The sequence below is a fragment of the Gorilla gorilla genome, chromosome 23 (assembly GCF_029281585.2).
Source record: "Gorilla gorilla gorilla isolate KB3781 chromosome 23, NHGRI_mGorGor1-v2.1_pri, whole genome shotgun sequence".
Classification (NCBI taxonomy): domain Eukaryota; kingdom Metazoa; phylum Chordata; class Mammalia; order Primates; family Hominidae; genus Gorilla; species Gorilla gorilla.
Genome location: NC_086018.1, coordinates 37637947 through 37657271, shown reverse-complemented (window position 1 = coordinate 37657271; position 19325 = coordinate 37637947). Strand labels below are relative to the sequence as shown.

At 55.6% G+C, this 19325-nt stretch overlaps 1 protein-coding gene across 3 annotated transcripts in view; it reads right to left on the bottom strand.

The window, feature by feature from the left end:
* CACNA1I (calcium voltage-gated channel subunit alpha1 I) overlaps positions 1 to 19325 on the bottom strand; it is a 133564-nt gene that overhangs the window by 34708 nt on the left and 79531 nt on the right. For all 3 annotated transcript variants that reach the window (XM_055374686.2, XM_055374684.2, XM_055374685.2), the window contains 4 exons: positions 14172 to 14487; positions 12477 to 12569; positions 8489 to 8801; positions 5445 to 5869 (listed from right to left, as the gene is read on the bottom strand). In XM_055374686.2, coding sequence (XP_055230661.1) covers positions 5445 to 5869; positions 8489 to 8801; positions 12477 to 12569; positions 14172 to 14487 — 1147 coding nt within the window. The remainder of the gene's footprint in view (positions 1 to 5444; positions 5870 to 8488; positions 8802 to 12476; positions 12570 to 14171; positions 14488 to 19325) is intronic.

Below are 19325 nucleotides of genomic sequence, written 5' to 3'. Positions count from 1 at the left end.
CAGAAAGCTCGCTGGAGGTGGCAAAGACCACCCAGTGAAGGCAGACGTGCTGAAGGGCTGAAAACACCAAGTTCAGCCAGAGGCAGGAGGTAGGGGGCAGCAGTGGGAGCCTGCAAGTCCCTGCCTGATGCGGGTTTGGGTGACACCAGGCTGCCCAGCCTCTGCCATTTCTGTAGGGGTAGATAAGGGTGTACAGAGGTCAGCTGGCCCCCCGGGAAGCCCTCCAGCCCAGCACCATCCCCATCATAATAATGGCAGCTAGCGTTGATTAGGCCCCTCCCATGGGCCGGGTGTGCTGAGCACGCCCCATGCATTATCTCCTCTCAATCTCAAGCCCTGTATTATCACCATTTTACAGACAGGGAGCCTGAGACTCAAAGAGAACTGACTGCCCAGGGTCATGGCCAGGCTGTGTTGAAGTCAGATTTCAAACCTAGGTCTTCTCCCTCTGGCCACATCCCCACCTCCATGGCCTAGGTGCCTTCACCTGCCCCACTTTTCTGATGAGGCCCCAGTTCAGCACAAATGTGTCATTTGCTTGCAAGCGTTTCCGGGCTCCCCATTGCCCTAAGGATAAAACCAGCTCCAAGGTCCTCCTGAATGAACAGCCCTCCTGGCCTCCTGCACTGTCTGCCCTGCCCCTTGTACACATCCTTCTTGAGGACTCAGGGTCCTTTTGGGGGATACCTATGCTCCTGGTCCCTGTCCCTCTGTCTCGCTGATGAACTCCTAGTCATCCTTCAGGATCCGTCCCCAGTGCCATCACCTCCAGGAAGCCTTCCATGACTGCTGTCCACGTTGGTGTCTCTCTCCCTTGGGCCCCTATAGAGCTGGAATGTCAGCCACTAAGCCACCCCATCCTTCACTTCCCAGAGTCACCCCAGACCTGGATTGGAAGTGATTTGACACGTCAGGGGCTGCTGAAGGAAGAATAAAGCCAGCTTTGATCCAGCCACTGATTCAGAGGCCTTGAATGCAGTCCTCTGGGAGCTGGGGCCAGTAACTATGCCCTGGCCTGGGGTCAGCCCTACCCAGGAGGCTCCCCGCACCCTGCCCTGCTGCCCATGCACCCCAACCCTCTGTTTTTTGTTCTCCAACTTGGTGGTTAGCCTCCAGCTCCAGGACATGATGAGGCTGCAGGGCAGCCCTGCCCAGCTCAGGAGGAGTCAGGGCCTGCATGGGTGTGTGCAGGAGAGAGAAGCTGAACAGACACTGCTCCTAGGAGCAATGCCTTCCTCCAGTTCAACTGTCCACAGCTGATCTCATTCTCCGGGAGCCCGGCTCTGTCGCTGCTCACCCTGGCACCTTGGGCAAGCCATCTACTTCACTGAGCCTCAGTTTCCCCATCTGCCTGGTGGTGATTAGATGCTCCCCCAGCCTGCCCCACAAGACTGCCAGAGGATCACACCAGGAAGAGCTGTGATGCAATGATGGCGGTGATGATGAAGGAATCAGGCCTCCCTGGAGAAGCCTGGCCACCCCAGCTGACCTGTCCCACCTGCCCGTCACACAGCCTGGGCTACCCAGGGGGTGGGAATTTCAGCCCCATTTCACCACTTCGTGAGTCACACACAGGCCCCTGCCTGGCCTACACCCTACCTCACCCATCCCCTCCTTCTAGGCCAGGCCCTGCAAGAAACAGCATCTGCTGCCATGAGGAACCTGGATGAGCAAGCTGTTCTCTGGGTAATGCCCCCAAGATTTCAGCAGCAGTGGTCACCCTAAAGGCTTGAGCACCTGCAATCTAACCTGTCATTCGAGCACCCTGTGACCAGGCCCGAGGTCACTCTGCCCCACTTCACAGATGTCACACCCTCACCTCCTGCCCCTCAGTGTCACAGAGCTCCCTGCCAGCCAGGATGGGGTATGGGGCAAGGCCCCCCATGCTGCCTCCCCTGCAGGAGAAGGGCTGAGGGAGTTCACCCACCCTTTCCTCCTCGCCTTCTCTCCCTGCACCCCCCTTGGAAGCCCTGGGCCACCTCTCTCTGCGAGCGCCACCTCAGACAGGGCTGCTCAAAATAAACATGGGGGTGGATCATTTCCCGCAGAGCAGTGTCTGGGAGCCGAGCGAGTGGAGCAAAAATACCAGCGGGCCCCTAGTCAGGCCCTGCGCAGAACCCAGGCGACCATGGCTGCCACTGGAGCTGCTTTATAAAGGACATTTCAGAGACTCATCCTCCCCCTCTTACTTTAATTTTTTGAGGCTCCAGACAGAGGATGGTAAATGCACCCAGGGGTGGTGGTGTGAGGCTCAGACAAGACTCTGAAGCAGTGACTCATCAGTGAGCACCTACTAAGCGCCAGGTTCTCAATGCAGTCAGCCCTCTCAGCCACCATGTGGGGGGATCCGTGTACCCATTTACAGATGGGGGGTGCCAGGTGAGGAAGCCAAGTGATGCACTCCGGGCCACCCTGCCAGTCAATAGCAGAACCAGGATTGGTTTGTTTGGCTGATTTGGAATTTTTTGTTTGTTATGACACAGGGTCTTGCTCTGTCCTCCAGGCTGGAATACAGTGGCACAATCACCAATCACTGCAGCCTCAAATTCCTGGGTTCAAGCAAACCTCCCACCTCAGCCTCCTGAGAAGCTGGGACTACAGACATGCACCACCACACTTGGTTAATTTGTTTATTTTTTGCAGAGACGGGGTCCCACTCTGTTGCCTAGGCTGGTCTTGAACTGCTGGGCTCAAGTGATCCTCTCGCCACAGCCTCCCAAAGTGCTGGGATTACAGGCATGAGCCACCAAGCCAGGCCAGAACCAGGATTGAAACCCAAACGTTGTGTGATCTATTTGCTCTCTGAGCAGTGGCCTTCCAAGGGTACAAGAGGGGCGAGGTAATAATACCTGCCTTGAGGGTGGCTGAACTCACTGGCACCATGCTGGCACAGGGCCTGGCCTGCAGTAGGTGCTCAGTAAATGGTGGCCTGTCCCTGTGAGGGAAAGACATCTGCTTAGTAGATGAGGAAATCAGGTGGGCCCTGTGACCAGGCAGGAGACGCACAGTGGGAACAGCCTCTCTCATCTCTTAGCCTGGTCAGGAAGCCACGTGAAGCCTGCTGCTCCCAGAAGAGGCTCCACCTGGCTGGGCGCGGTGGCTCATGCCTGTAATCCCAGCACTTTGGGAGGCTGAGACAGGCAGATCACCTGAGGTCAGGAGTTCAAGACCAGCCTGGCCAACATGGCGAAACCCCGTCTCTACTAAAAATTAGCTGGGAGTGGTGGCACACGCCTGGAGAATTGCTTGAACCTGGGAGGGGGAGGTTGCAGTGAGCCCAGATCACACCAATGCACTCCAGCCTGGACGACAGAGTGAGACTCCATCTCAAAAAAAAAAAAAAAAAAAAGGCTCCACCAGATTCGAGGTTGGAAAGCTTGATCAGACAGATGTGACAGAAGGAGGGAGAGGCAGATCCTGAGGAGGCTTGGGCAGGGACCGTGGCCTGGCCTGAGGCTGGACCTGCCCTGGCCGTGGTGTTGACATGGATGGGGTGGGTGAAAAGGCAGGGACCAGCTGGACCCTGGCAAAAAGCCCTCTGCAAACAGCCCTGATGTGTAACATCTGCCAATTTCCATGGTGTAAATACTCCCTCCACGGCCAATTTCAAGCTCCCAACTCTTCCATCACTGGCTTGCAAAATTCCTGAGTGTTTGGAAATTGGCCCTCACCAGCTGGCTCCAGCAAGCCCCTGGCAAGGACAGTGTCGGGGCTCGAGGGTAGCAGGGCTGTGCAGGCCCCCTTGATGCTGCCCCACTTGGAGACTGGAGCGAGCCCCACAACACTCATTCCCTGTGGGGCTTTCTGCAGGAATGCTGCTCCCCTGCAGGCCTGGGCCAGGCACTGACCAGAGGCTGAACTCTAAGCAAGGGGGTCCTGGGGGCCCTGTCTCACCAGCTTTCCCCCTGCAGACAGCCCTCTCGCTAGCCCTCCCCAAAGACCTTTTTAATTAAGCTGGAATGGCTGGCAAATGAGCAGCTCTGAACAGAGTGTCACGGCAGCCCCGGGAGCCCCATTTAAGTAAATTGAATGCAGCCTGTGCTTGGTGAGCTAACGAAGAGGGAGGTGCGTGTGCGGCCCCATGGGGTGCGGCATGCAGGGCCTCCGCAGAAGGAGGGCCGCAGGGAAGCAAACAGAATGTCGAAATCCCAAGCCCTCCCGGGGCGTCAGTCTTGCCACAGAAAGAAGTGGGTTCAAACCTGGCCCCCAGCTGGCGGCGGGACCTCGGGCCAGTGACTTCCCCGCCGTTGGGCCTCAGGGTCGCCAGCTGCTAGGTGGGAACCTTCGCAGAGCTGGGGAGTGGGTTCAGGGAGTCACCCCATCCAGGGGCTGGTGGATGGCAGGAGCCAGAAAATGGTGTTTTTCCAAATGGGGCAGGACCAGACCTGCCACCCAGGCTGTCAACCCCAGGTGGGGCCTGTGGACTGAGGCATCCTTGCTAACCCCACTGCCCCTCCCTCCCGTGTCCCCACAGAGGCCCTGCTCTCCTCACACACACATCCTCCCCCAGCTCCCACCACCTCCCAGAAGCTGTCCCCTCCCCTATGTACTATCCCCCTGGGGCCCACCAGCCCTGTGATGGCCCAGGGGCCTGGAGCACACTGTTCAGCTCAGCGCCCACTCCTCCTGTCCTCCCTGCTCCCAGCCCACAGGAGGGACATGCAGAGAGGACACACAGGACAACCACAGGGCCACTCGCCCTCAGCGGCATGGGGCTGTATGGGGTGGAGTCACTGGATGGGACAGGACACCCTGGCCTGGTGAAGGGATGTTGTGACAGAGACAAGGGGCCTTGAGGGTCATGGAAAGGTCTGGATTTTGTCCTGAGGGCAATGAGGAGCAACAGAAGTTTTGAGGCAGGGAAGAGCCCAACAAGACTGGCCCTCTGGAAGAATCACGGGGGCGAATGGACAGAAGGGCCCAGGTGGCCAGGCTTGGTGGCACCTCCCTGTAGTCCCAGCTACTTGGGAGGCTGAAGAGGGAGGATCGCTTGATCATGCCACTGCACTCCAGCCTGGGCAGCAGAGCAAAACTCTGACTCTATCTGTTTTTTAAATTTTTTTTAAAGAAGAAAACAGAAGGGCTCAGGTGGAGAGGTGAATAGAAGTCAGATTTGCAGGGACTGGCAGGGGATGCGCTGTGGTTGCCTTGGTATCCAGGCTGAGCAGCTTAGGAGGAAAAGAGCCCCAGAGAGGCCCAGTCCTAGCCAGCTTCACTCGTTCACTCATCATTCATTCAGCAGACACCCAAGCCCTTCCTTCCTCTGAGCTTGGCCCTGGCTGGGCAGTAAGGTCACATGGATGAACTGGACCCAGCTCAGCCCGGCACTTCTAGGTGGACAGACACACAAACCCAGGCAGATGGATGGGGCTACCCAGGCCTGGGCAGGGTCCTGGGGCCCTCACACCTCCCCCGCAGGCCTGGCCCAGCTGCGCTGCACTGGCCTGCTCGTGGTGCTCGATGCCCATGCTGACGGTGTTGACCAGGATGGCCATCATGATGCCCCGGTTGAAGTACTTGCTGTCCACGATGCCGCGCAGCTTGGCTCGCGTCTCCCGCCACACATCCCCGCACAGCCAGACCGCCCCATCCGCCTGCTCCTCCTCCTCCTCCTCCTTCCCCAGTTCTGAGGAGGCTCCGTCCTCGCTGCTCCGGGCCCCGTCCCCATCCGCCTCGTCCTCGCCACCAGCGGAGCTCCCGGAGCCCGAGCCCTCCTGGCCCGAGTCGGTGCTGCCCAGGCCCGAGGGCCGCCGGCCGGCCTCATGCTGGCAGCAAGGGCAGCTGGCGGGATCGGAGGCCAGCGTGGCGGGGATGGGCTGCACCAGGGTGTGGGGCGTCGCATCCAGGGGGCTATGTTGCAGGCACAGCTCTGAAAAGCAAATGAGAGGGGCATAGAGTCGTTGCCCACACCAGGCCCAATCCACCCTGGGACACATCCCTGAGTGCGCTTGGCTCCCAGGCCCACAGGTCTGCCTGGAACCAGCCGACCCAGCCTGGAAGGGCGGTCGGGGGTGCCTGGGGAAGCGGCTGCAGCTCTCTGAGCTTTGTCTGCCCCTGTTGTAGAAGTTGGGGCAGGAACACCCACCATGCAGGCTGTAGGAGGATTCTCTCCCTTAAGGCACATGATGGGCCCAGCATGGTGCAGGGCGCGCATCCATGCTGACCGGCCATCCCTCCTGGCCTAGGCCCTGGGTCAGCATGGAACAGACCCAGAGCCCGTCGTGCAGCTTGGGAACTAGATGTGATTCTGAAAGAGTCAGGCCAATGTGGGGGCAGCCCCCGTCAGAGAAGGCCATGGTGGCCTTGGTGTTCTCAAGTCTCCTGCCTATACAGCAGGTGGGGAGCAGGGAAGGGGTGAGGTTTGCTTCCCAGGGAGGGGAGGAGGCATGGAGCCCTGGGGCAGGGGCAGACCCTCACTCCAGAAGCCCCTGGGACTTCCCTCCACGCAAGGGGCGGAGGTGGGGGCAGCGGGCAGGAAGGGCCCCTGGGAAGAGGGAACTTCATCCCTTTGCTGCCCCGGAATCACAGGAGACGCCTGGGCTGGCCCTGGACTGAGTTCTGTGATCTGTGAACCATCTCAAAGAGGTGTCAGAGAGGCCTCTCTCTGCTTGGTTTAATGCCTTCTTTGTGTTTTCCTATATATTCCTAGAATAAACACATTTTGCTTGTGTAAGCCAAAAAAGTAACATGAAAGGGAAAGAAAAGCATGTCACGCCTACCCTTCATTTCCACACTTGCCTCCAGATGCCTCCCAAGCCCTGAATAAGCACCCCTGGCTCATTCACACCTCTGGAGCCAGGGCGGGCAGCCAGGAACCCAGGGGTCAGTCCCATCTCACCCCGGAGGACAGGCCCAAAGCCCTTCCCAGCGCCGGCTCACTGCTCCCACCTGGACATGGGGCGACAGCCAACTCTCGTTTTCCAGGGCAGAGGGGAGGCCCAGGGGCAAGGGGGCAAGAGTGCCAGGAGAGGGGGCTGGGCGGCCGCAGGAAGCCCGTTGGAGTGAACACTTCTCCCCCACGTCCTCCAGCAACACCAGTGCCAGCCTTGCCCGGCCCCAGCTCCTGTGTCCGCGTGCCGGGCCTGCCCACGGGCCACCTGGGGCCTCCTCCGAGCCTACGCCTGGATGGCTGGCACCCGAGGACGGGTGGGCGGCAGCTCTGAGCGTGCATTCTTCTGCTTGCCTCCCAAGAATCGATTCCCAGACTGTGAGAGCTGGAAGGACAGGGCTTTGCAGAGCAGGGCCTGGGGTGGCTGACTCCCGCCGCGGACGGCCACGTGCTGGGGGCCCCTGTCCTCACTTTATAGAGGGAGACAGGCCTGCAGAGGGTCGCGGCTGCTCAAGCGCCGTCCCCATGCCTGCCGACTTCCTTCTCAGCACCAACTGGGAGAAGTGGTATTGGGGCTGGGGGCAGGGCCCACCTCCCGTGGCCCTGGCTTGCCTCTTCCTGAGTGATCATTTCCAGGGGAGGCAGGCCCATGCAAAGTCTGACAATGCCGGCTTCCGAGATGTCTCCCTTTATCTCCCTGACCCTTAGTCTTCCCATCTGAAAAGTGGAGATAATATTACTATCTTCTCCCTTCTCAGGACCGTTTCCTGGAACAGATGAGGCAACCAATAGGGCAGCCCCTTCCAAGCCTAAAAGCATAACCTTGGCCAGGGGCGGTGGCTCATGCCTGTAATCCCAGCACTTTGGGAGGCCAAGGCGGGAGGATCACGTGAGCCCAGGAGTTTGAGACCAGCCTGGGCAACATAGGGAGACCCGTCTTTACAAAAAAAAAAAAATTTTAAAAATTAGCCGGGCATGGTGGTGCATGCCTGTAGTCCCAGCTACTCCAAAGGCTGAGGCAGGAGGATGGCTTAAGCCTAGGAGTTTGAGGTTGCAGTAAGCTGTGTTTGTGTCACTGTACTCCCTGGGTGACCCTGTCTTAACAACAACAACAAAAAACAAAAGTGTAACTCTCACAGCCCCACGGCAAGCACAGAGCACAGGGTGGCATGAGTCCCCAACATGCCACAGCTTTGAGGGGCAGGCCCACAGCCCCTTTGTGCCAGGTACCCAGGGTCATTGCTCGGGTGTGCTGGAAAGCAGGGGACAGCAGCAGGAACCCAGAGAAGGGAGTGATGTGGCTGCAGTGGGGGGGAAGAATTTTAGCTTTCCGAGACTGAGGAGAGATACTTGTTCATTCCTCTCAAGTGTGGCTTCTGAGGCAGATCTGCTATCTCCACACACACACAGGGATCAAATTCCTCCAGGGCAAAGGCTGAGTTCCCTCAGCCCCAGGCCCAGCCCAGCGCAGGCTCTGACAGGTGCCAGGAGAGGGCAGGCAGAGGTGGGGACAGAGCTCCCTGGGGGCTGTGAAGGAAACCCTTGAGCATGAAGTGAAGACCTGGAATTTGGAGGCTGCTGGGCCTGCTGGACGTGCTGGAAAGGAGCGACACTTGGCACACAGTGCCTGAGTGCCGCGTCGGACGCAGGGCCACTTACTGTAGTGCCGGGGCTCCTTGGCGTGGGGCCCAGGTTTGGCGGGGGCCGGGGCCTCCGGGCCCAGGGCCTGGCGCCGGCTCTGCAGGGCCTGGTAGAGGCCCAGGGCGCGGCGCTTGGCCTTGCGCAGGATGTGGCAGACATACTGGAAGATCTCCTCGTAGCAGTCGCCAGGCTCGGCGTAGCTGGCCACTGTGCTGGAGGACAGGTAGCGCTGCCGCTGCTCCAGCATCAGCCGGTGCTCCCGTTGCTTGGTCTCCGAGAACTGGGTCGCTATGACAACGAGGCACAGGTTGATCATGAAGAAGGAGCCCACCTGTGACCAACGGGAGGAGAGGACAGGGACAGGGATGGAGGGGACAGAAGGGTGAGAGAGGCAGAGTCATGGAGTGGGGACAGCAGGGAGACATGGGGAGAGGGAGGCAGAGGGAGATGGGGAGATGGAGATGGAGATGGCAGTACAGAGGCAGAAATGAAGCAAGGAGGAGGAGCAGGGACCAACCGGAGACACAGAGGCCAGAGCAAGGGCAGGTAGAAAGAGACAGTGAGGTACAGAGATGCGATGACAAAGAGAGTAAGACGGGCTCAGAAAAGACAGACGCAAGGGAGGGGAGATGCAGGGGACGAGTGGAGACAGGGAAAGAGAAGGGCAGGGGAGGTGGAGGGGCCCAGAGAGACACAGGCACAGACACAGATGGGGACAGGAAAAGATCGCTGAGGCCTCGCTCCAGGAGAAGGCGACGGCCCAGGCAGCTCCCTGGGCCCGACTGGAATCTGCTTCAAAGCCCAGCTCCCCTCAGACCCCTAGGCCCCGGCCTAGCCCCCATCCGCCTGGGACATCTGCACTGAGCCCAGAGAGGGAGGCCACAGCCCGTCGTGGGCTTCCCAGGCCCTGAGTCCTTGCCCAGCCCTGCCTTCTCTCTGACCAGAATCTGGCCTCAGCTGGGACCCCAGATGAGAAAAGAGAAGCTGCCTTGGGGTTTTCATGCGGCTTTATCTGTGCTTGCATGAAATGAAGGGGGAGAGGCCGCCCTGGTTGGCACTGGGGATCCCATCTCCTTGTGGCCCGAGGGCTCCACGAGTGGGGCTCCTCTCCAGTTTCCAGGCTTTCAGGGCGCAGCCCCCTCCCCAGCATTTGCTGAGCCTGGGAGTGAACTTGGCTGCCGGCCAGCCTGAGCAGATAGCTTTCATCCCCCTTGGAGGTGCCCGCCAGGAGGTTCTCCACAGCTGCAGCCTCATCAATGATGATTGAGGAGCTAGAGTCTGGGAGGGTTGCTGGCCCAGAGGACTCTGGGAAAATCCCCTGCCTCTCGGGTAAGAAGATGGCATCCCATCCTTGTCTCAGTCACCTCGTCCACAAGCACTTCCTGGGGAGCCGCCCTGCACCAGGCCTGTGTGAGAGTCACAGGAAGAGAGAGCTGGGCCCTGCCCTCTGGGACCACATGCTTGTCAGGCTCCTACCCGCCCCTGCCTCTGCAGCTGCTGCCCTGGGCGACCCGGGTGGGCCTCCATCCCCTCCTGGCCTCCACTTCCCCATCTGTAAAATAGGAGGCTCAAACCTGATGAGCCAAGATCTTTTTGTCAGAAGGAAGCCAGGTGCGGTGGCTCATGCCTGTAATCCCAGCACTTTGGGAGGCTGAAGTGGGTGGATCACTTGAAGTCAGGAGTTCGAGACCAGCCTGGCCAACATCGTGAAATCCTGTCTCTACTAAAAATACAAAAATTAGCCGGGCATGGTGGTGCATGCCTGTAATCCCAGCTACTCAGGAAGCTGAGGTAGGAGAATCACTTGAACCCGGAAGGCAGAGGTTGCAGTGAGCCAAGATCAGGCCATTGCACTCCAGGCTGGGCAACAAGAGCAAGACTCTGTCTTAAAAAAAAGCACTGGGGGCCGGGGGCTGCGGCTCATGCCTGTAATCCCAGTGCTTTGGGAAGTCAAGGCAGGAGGATCACTTGAGTCCAGGAGTTTCAGACCAGCCTGGCAAACATAGCAAGACACTGTCTCAAAAAAAAAAATTTAAACATTAGCCAGGCATGGTGGTGCATGCCTATAGTCCCAGCTACTCAGGAAGCTGAGGGGGGACGATCACTTGAGCCCACGAGATCAAGGCTGCAGCGAGCTATGATTGCACCACAGCACTCCAGCCTGGGCAACAGAGCCAGACCTTGTCTCTAAAATTAAAAAAAAAAAAAGAAAGAAAGAAAATTTAAAGAAGGAGCACTAGGGCCTGGGCTTGAAGGCCAAGGACCCCTCACCTTTCTGGGGTTCAGAGTCCTCACAGGAGGTGACCCTGCAGGTGCCATAGCAGTGCATTTGTCCTGACTTTGCTCTCTGGACCCTTCCCAGTGTCTGAAAAAACTCAGCCCTTTCAGCCTCTTGCCAGCACTCATCGTCCTGTGACAGGGCCACCTGAGACCCAATAATAGCAGCAATAATAGTAGCAGGGCACATGTACTGAGCACTCACTGTGTGCCAAGGACATGTAGGCTTCAGGCTCTGTCTCACCTAACCCTCCTGAGAGCCCAGAAGCAAGGTGCTGTCACTGTCCCCCATTTCACAATGAGCTCGGGGAGCATCGTGCTTTACCCCATCTGTACCCTTAGCCACCCTTAACCCCACAGCGAGAGCAGATAGAGCATCCTCCAGCCCCTCCCGGGAACTGGAGACTCCTCTTGCAACCCCAGGGGCTTGTGGCTCCCACACTGCAGGATCCTGGCCAGCTTCAGGGGCTCTGTGAGCCACCCCTGCCCAAGAGGCTCTTTCCCTGCTCACCTCCCTGAGTCTTTAAGGCTCAATTCTGGCATCACCTCCTCCAGGAAGCCTCCCACCTCCCCATCCCTCCTCCAGGCTGGATCGGGAGCCTTCTCTGGGCTCCCTTCTATCATGGCCCCTAAGATGCTGTATGGTCACTGACTGCTGTCAGCCCATCTTCCCCACAAGACTGTGAGCTCCTCAAGGACAGGGGATGGGCCTTACTCACTGCTCTGTTCCTAGCACTCGGCTCAGGGCCTGGTGCAGTGGGGGTTTCCTGCATGTTCTGGTGAGTGAATATGCAAGGCCATGGATGGCAATGCTGAATAAAATCTGGCCCCTCTCCTTTTACCTGGGGCATCTTCTATAGGTCTAAGGCCCCAGCCTCCCCAAGAAAGCACTGGAGCTTAGACAACAGCAGGTGTCTCAGGTCACCTGCTGGTCTGTCCTGGGGCCCCAGGTCAAGGTCCTGCCAGCCCAGGATGGGGCACTGCCCTGGAGGGCCAAGTGTGCCCTCTCCCACCACCAGGAAGCCAGAGAACCCAACCTCACAGCAGCAGGGATTCAGCAGCGACTCCTGGGAGTGAATCACCTTGACATTTTGGGGACTGTGCTGTGCTGAAGCTGCAGTCAGGCATGACGAGGTGGATGAGCTCACTCTGGGAAGAACGTATGGGGGTGCAGGCAAGAGGGGCTGGCCAGGAAGAGGAGGGTGAGCCCACCTCCATCTCCAGGTTACCCCAACAAGGCAGGGCTGCCCAAGAGATGGGAGTCCCTCTGAGAATTCCAGGGAGCTGCACCGGGTCACTATCAGGCGACCTCCCTCCAAACCCTGCTCAGTCTCCGGGCATCTTGTCTTCTCCGTCCAGGAAAACAGGAATGAGCTGGAGCCCTTCTGAAGCTTCCAGTCTGAGGCTGCTCCTTGGACTCAGGTCATGCAAATGTAGCCCAGAGATACAAGGCAGAGAAACAGGAGCAGAGCATCGGTGGGGAAGTAAGTGCCCACATATGAGAAACGACAGCAATCGAAGGTGTTGGATGCTCCAGACAGCCGCCCCTGATGAGCCCCTTCAATCACCTGCTGCCTAGTGGTGCTAAGAAATAGCCCTTCCTGCTCCCTCATCCCGGCTGTCCTGGCTCTGAGGGGCTCCCTAGGGACTCCCAAAGACCATCCCTCCTCGGGTCCCCTGGTCCATGGGTTCTGAGCACACCTAGGAGCCCAGGCTCCCTGACACTTACTATGATAAGCAGGATGAAGTAGATGAAGTTGTAGAAGGAGTGAGCATCCATCACGTAGTACATGATCTCCACCCAGCCTTCCAGAGTGATCACCTGCAGTGTGCAGAGGAGAGAGAGCCGAGAGGACTGGCCCATCAGAAAGCCCATAGCCCAGGCAGTGCCCCAGACAGAGGCCCCACTGTGTGCCAGAACACATCACACATGCTGCCTCGAGTCTGTCTCACAGGGGCTGGACAAGGCACATCACATTATACAGGTGAGGAAACTGAGGCTCAGTGAGGGGAAGGCACTTGCCCACTGTCACACAGCCAGGAAGGGGTGGAGCCAGGACTTGAACCTTGGTCTCTCCAGTCTACCACACCAGCTGGAGGGCTGGAAAAGCAGGGAGCCTGCCCCGGCTCCAGCTTATCAGCTGGGCCACCCACCCTCTTTGAGTCTCAGCCGCTTCTTCTGTATGTGGGGAGCCCACCTGGCAGAGCTGGGGTGCAGCTCGGTGGAGCCTGGGAGTGCACACTGCAATGAGGCTGGTGTGACTTTGTCACCCCCCACCCCACCCCAACTCCTTCCCAGACTGGGGGATGGAGCAGCCTTGAGAAAGACAAACCCTGGGTCCTTGTTGGCTTCTGGCAAATGCACAGAGTGGGACCCCCTGAGCGGCCACCCACCCTCCTGGGCAGAGGGTTCCAAAACACAGCTGTTGCCGTCACCTCACACCCTGCATCTCTGAACAAATGATCCTGATACTCCCCAGGGCAAAGTGCCCAGGGCAGCAGAGGGCAGCACAGGGCAGCAGAGGCAGCGCAGGGCAGCGGAGGCAGCGGAGTTCAGCCCTCCTGCTGCCCCCTCAGGGACTTCTCAGCTCCCCCTCTGTCTGCTCCTGCTCCTTCTTTCTGAGGACAGCAGAAAGGTAACCTCTACCCAGCACTCTGTACACAGGGCTGGCTGCCCTGAGCGTGCCATCTGCTTTATTCTTAACAATGACCCAAGGTGAGGGGGGCTGTTATTACCCCATTTTAAAGATGAGAAAACTGAGGCACAGAGAGGCCAAGCAATACTGGCCAAGGTCCACTGCCCTAGTTCTTTCCCTACACATATCCCAGCCCATCCTCTGCAGAGTATAGGCTGACAGTCAGTGCAGTGGGGCCACGCAACAAGCCCTTTGCACACCATGAGGCTAGTGCTGCTTTGTGAATGTGTGTGCATTATGTGCACTGGGTGACAAGGCGAGACACATTTCTTACTGACTCCAGATGAGCTACCGGGCACTCCCTGTACCAGAATTTTGCTCAGGCTGTCCCCACCAGGAATGTCCTCCTACCCCATGATCCTGGCCTTGGTCAGCCAATCCCTCCAACAGAGCTTGAATCCTGCCTCTCCTCTCTGAACAGCCCTCCCTGCTGGGATCCATATGGCCCAAGGCAACCTGGGGCTCTGCAAAGAGCTCAGGCTTTGGGGTCACCCAGAGCTAGGTTAAGAGCCTATTTTTGCCATTTAATAGTCACATCATAGCTTGCTTCCTTTCTTTGAACCTTGGGTTCTCTGTCTATAAAATGGGCATGATAATGCCTATTCTGCCAGCAAGCTGGGCAGGTTTCAGTGAGATGGGGGCTGGCAAATGCCTAGCACAGAGCCCTGCCCACCAGGCAGAGCTGCCCACTCTAGGACCAGGCTGGCCCCAGGCCTGAATGGCCTCACCTGGAAGATGACAATCCAAGCATAACCGATGTTGTCAAAGTTGATGGCACCCTTGTGGGGGTTGGCGCTGCCCGTGCGGCACACATTGTAGTAACGGTTCCAGTTGACACAGAGGCCGCTGGCATTGAGGTCCTGGCGCCCCGCCCCAAAGTCGTAGACGTCGTCCTTGGACAGGCAGCACTCACGGCCCTGCTCCTTGAGCGGGGGGATCTCATGGCAGCCCATTATCCCATTGTCACCCGACAGGGAGCAGATGAAGGGCATCTCATCGTCCTCCTCCGGCTGGTAGTATGGGGGCAAGGCCACATCCCCTTGTCTGTCCACAGGCGAGGGTGGGTAAAAGAGGGAAAGGGGAGGGGTCACTGTCAGGAGGATCAGGAAGGGAGAGGCCATGCAGCATAGCAGGATGGCCTTGTCACTGCCTCCAGGCCTTGGCACATGCTGTTCCCCTGCCTTGGTCACCCTTCCCCACCTCTGTTATGGCCATGAAAACCCCCACTGGCCCACTGTGGTCCCCTTCTCTGGGGAGCCTCACTGTGCCTTGCACACACCTTCATTATGGCTCCTGGGGGAGATGCCCCCAACTCCCCTGGGAGGCTGGACATCTCAGCATCCCCAGGCCACACACACTGTTGGGTTCGCACAGACAGAGCAGGTGGTCAATAAACAAGCACTGGCTTTTACCGATCTAGCAGATGACAGGTAGATCCTCCATCTGCTCCACCCACTTCCATCTAAGTGATCCTGGGCTGATCACTTCCTCTCTCTAGACTTCGTTTCTTTTTTTTCTTTTTTAGACCAAGTCTCACTCTGTCACCCAGGCTGGAGTGCAGTGGTGAGATCTTGGCTCACCGCAACCTCCACCTCCTGGGTTCAAGCAATTCTCCTGTCTCAGCCTCCTGAGTAGATAGGACTATAGGTGCACACCACCATACCTAGCTAATTTTTGTATTTTTAGTAGAGATGGGGTTTCACCATATTGGTCAGCCTGTTCTCAAACTCCTGACCTCAGGTGATCCACCCACCTCAGCCTCCCAAAGTGCTGGGATTACAGGTGTGAGCCACCGAGCCGGGCTGCCCCTCTCTGGACTTTGATTTCCTCATCTATAAAACAGACAACAATCCCTACTCTGACCATCCAGAAGGGTTAATCTATGCTTCACTGCAATCCTAATCAAAAATCCCAACATTTTGGCCTGTGGAGCCTGCCCAGATGGTTCTAGGATTTATTTGGATGGGAAAATAGTCAAGACAAGCTTTAAAAAGGAGAGAGATAAACAGAAACCAGATCTATAAGAGAGCAAAATACTGTACAACTATGATTGTTAATACAGTGTAACGCTGTGACAGGAACAGAAAGGTTAATGGAATGCCATAGAGCACAAAGACAAACCCATGTACAAAGGAGAACTTAGTATATCACAGAGATGGCTTTTCAGACCTGCAGAGAAAGGAGGGACCCATCAGTAAGTGGTGTTAGGATAGTTGCTATCTATTTGGGAAGTAATAGTTAGATCCCAACCTCACACCATACACAAAAATAAACTTTTTGAAGACCTGGTATCCAAAAATAGACATATAAATTATCTCATTTTTAATTGTTATACTGATTGCACACTAAAAATAATATTTGGATATATTAGATTAAGTAAGATATATTATAAAACTAAAAACAGTAAACTTCCAGTGGATTAAAAAGCATAAATGCAATGAACATCACCACAAAAACGTTATAAGAAAATATGGAATATTTTTTGTTAACTCAGGATAGTTACCCAGGATAACCATCCTGGGTAAGACAAAAAATCCAAGTTTTGTAAAGGAAAAGTTCAACCAGATTGACTACATACTAATGTAAAATTTCACTGAGACAAAATATACAAAGTAAAAAGACAAGCAACAAATTGGGATAAAGCAGAGGTAGGCAAACTTTTTGTGTAATGGCCTGTATTAGCAAATATTTTTCTGCAGAGCACATGGCCTCTGTCCCAATGACTCAACTTTGCCATTGTAATCTGCAAACAGTTATAGGAAATAGATAAACAAGTGGGGATAGCTGTTTCAATAAAACTTTATTTACCAAAACAGGCCATAGTTTGCTGTTGAATGGGATGAAGTATTCGCAACATACAAAGGAGATAAGAGGTAACTATCTAAAGCAGTGGTCCCCAAACCCTGGGGCCACACAGCAGGAGGTGAGTGTCCAGCGAGGGAGCATTACTGCCTGAGCTCCACCTTCTGTCAGATCAGTGGTAGCATTAGATTCTCATAGGAGTACGAACCCTATTGTGAACTTCACACTCAAGGGATCTAGGTTGTGCACTTCTTATGAGAATCTATTGCCTGATGATCTGAGGTGGAACAGTTTCATCCCAAAACCATCCCCTTGCTCTGGTCCATGGAAAAATTATCTTCCATGAAACTGGTCCCTGGTGCCAAAAAGGTTGGGGACCGCTGATCTAAAGCATATGAAAATCTCCCGTAACTTAATAAGGAAAAGGAAAAATAACCCACTAGGGGGGAAAAAAAGACAAAAGATAAGAACAGAAAAATTCACAGAAGAAATAAAAAATGGCCAATATATAGGAAGAAACACTCACCAATGGAACAAAATAACCAAATGCAAACAAAAAATAATGAGATCATTTTACACCTACCCAAATGGCAAACATTTCATGGTTGGTAATATTCAGCATGGGAAAGAATAAGTGTAAACAGACACTCACATACACTGTTGTGGGAGTATACATTGGTACAACCTTCTTAGAGGGCAATTTGGCACATCCATCAATAATCAAAATGTACACATCCAACCCAAATACATATGGTCACCTGAGTCTCATACAGGCACCCCTGCAATTCAGTGGAGAAAGGATAGACTTTTCCACCACTGGTCTTGGGACAGTTGACTATCCACTAAAAATAAATCAATAAATCTTGACCCCAACTGGGGCCAGGCGCAGTGGCTCACGCCTGTAATCCCAGCACTTTGGGAGGCCGAGGTGGGTGGATCGCTTGAGGTCAGGAGTTCGAGACCAGCTTGGCCAACATGGCAAAACCCCATCTCTACTAACAATACAAAAATTAGCCATTTAATAGCGTGGTGGCATGTGTCTGTAATCCCAGCTACTCAGGAGGCTGAGGCAGGAGAATCGCTTGAACCTGGGAGGCGGAGGTGGCAGTGAGCTGAGATCATGCCACTGCACTCCAGCCTAGGCGATAGAGTGAGATTTCACCTAAAAAAAAAAAATCTTGACTCCATCTACAAACCATACACAAAGCTAGAGACGGACTTCAGACCTACATGTAAAGGATTTTTTTTTTGAAAAAAGTAAGTTCCTAAAAGAAAGCACTGGAAGATATTTTCACAACCTTTAGAAAAGATTTCTTAAACAGGACACAAAAAACAATGCTAAAAAAATGATTGATAAACTGGACTTCATTACAACTAAGAGATTCATTCATCAAAAGACACCGTTAAGAGAGCGAAATGTAATTCCTTCTTTTTCATGTCGGTGAGTATTCCGCTGAGTGAGTACACTGCCACTTATTTATTCATTCTGCCGATGGTTTGGGGTTGTTTCTGGTTTTTTGGCTCTTATGACTCATAAATATTCTTGTACACATCTTTGGGTGTATATAAGCCATCCCTTTTTTGGGTAAATACCCAGGAGTGCTGCCAAGTGACAGAGGCAGGATTTGACCCTGAACGCCAGGCTGGGGCTCCGATTTCTAACCCACACACCACACCGCAGCAGTGGGGCTGCCTCGATCAAGAGTACCCTCCCCACCTACTCCCTGTCCCCCCATCTGCCTGGAGACATTTTTCTTGAATCTTTTAGGTTCAGCTCAAGTTCACATCCTCTGAGAAGCAAGAAGTCCCACTGGTCCTCTATGAAGCGAGAAGCCCCGTTGGTCCCCACCCTGGCTGGTCTTGTACCCGCTCTGGGCTTCCAGGCCCCACTCTGCCAAGCCCAGAGCATCCTGAGGCCTAATTTTCAACACATGCAGTTCCCCAGTGAGACAGTACAGAGGGCAGTGGCCAAGATAAAGGGTCTCTGCATCCCCAGGGCCCAGCATAGGCCCTGGCCCCTGGAAGGGGTCGGTGAGTGTTTGTGGAATGACAGTGTCCTGACACCCACACAGCCAGGGAGAGGCTGGATGCTTGCTGGAAGCCTTGCCGTTGGCCCTGGGTGAGTCCCTTCCCATCTAGGCCTCAGTCCCCATCTGCATAGTGACAGGTTGGGCTGAGGCTTTCAGTGGCCCCATCTCCCACCTGTGCGTGTTACGCCCCAGGAAGGGCCCTTCTCCGCCCTGACAACTGAGCTCTGTCCGTCTCACAGGGCCCACTGTGCCAGGAGCTAGAGGCTTCCAGGCAACAGCCCGGCTGGGGAGAGCCCGAAAAGAGGACTTTGAGGAATTCCCCTGCCCAACTGCCTGGTTCCCCAAGATCCTAGCTAGGATCTTTTCAAATTCCAGCTTTCTGATCACCCAGAAGAGATCTTGCTGCCTCTTTGTGAACCCTGGTTACCAACTTCTCTGCTCCCTGCCCTAAACAAGCCTTGTGAGTTAAGGTCTAAGCCTCCCTTATTTCTACAGGAGTCACAGGCCTGGGATGACCCTGGCCTTGCTCTCCACCAGACGTGCGTGAACTTTACTCATCTCCTTTTTCACGCAACACCGACCATCCCCCAGCCCAATAGGGCATGTGAGTTAATAACACCCACCCTAAGAGAATGAAGCCAGGAGCTCAGAGGGAGGCGTGGCAATCACCCAGCATCTTCCCTTAGGGTGTTCTTTCTCCAGTGACATTTCCTTGTATTTATTATTCCCTTCCTGGGGCGGGGATGGGGGTGGACCAGATAAGGTTCCTCTTTAACACAGCCCAAGCACATCCTCAGCATCCTCCCTCCAACTCTCCTTTTGCAGCCGAGACAGGGCTGGGGCCATCTCATGGGGCCTGGGGACGACCACAGAGGAGGAGACATCAGGGAACGGGACGCAGAGTCTCCAACACGCCAGGCCTAGGAAGAACTGGTTCTCGCTCCCAGCCTGCCTCTGGGTGGTAAATGCACTCACACATCCACTTACTCACTTATTCCTTCAACAATTAGTTGGGAGCACCTGTGCCAAGCCCTGCTCTAGGCCTGGGAA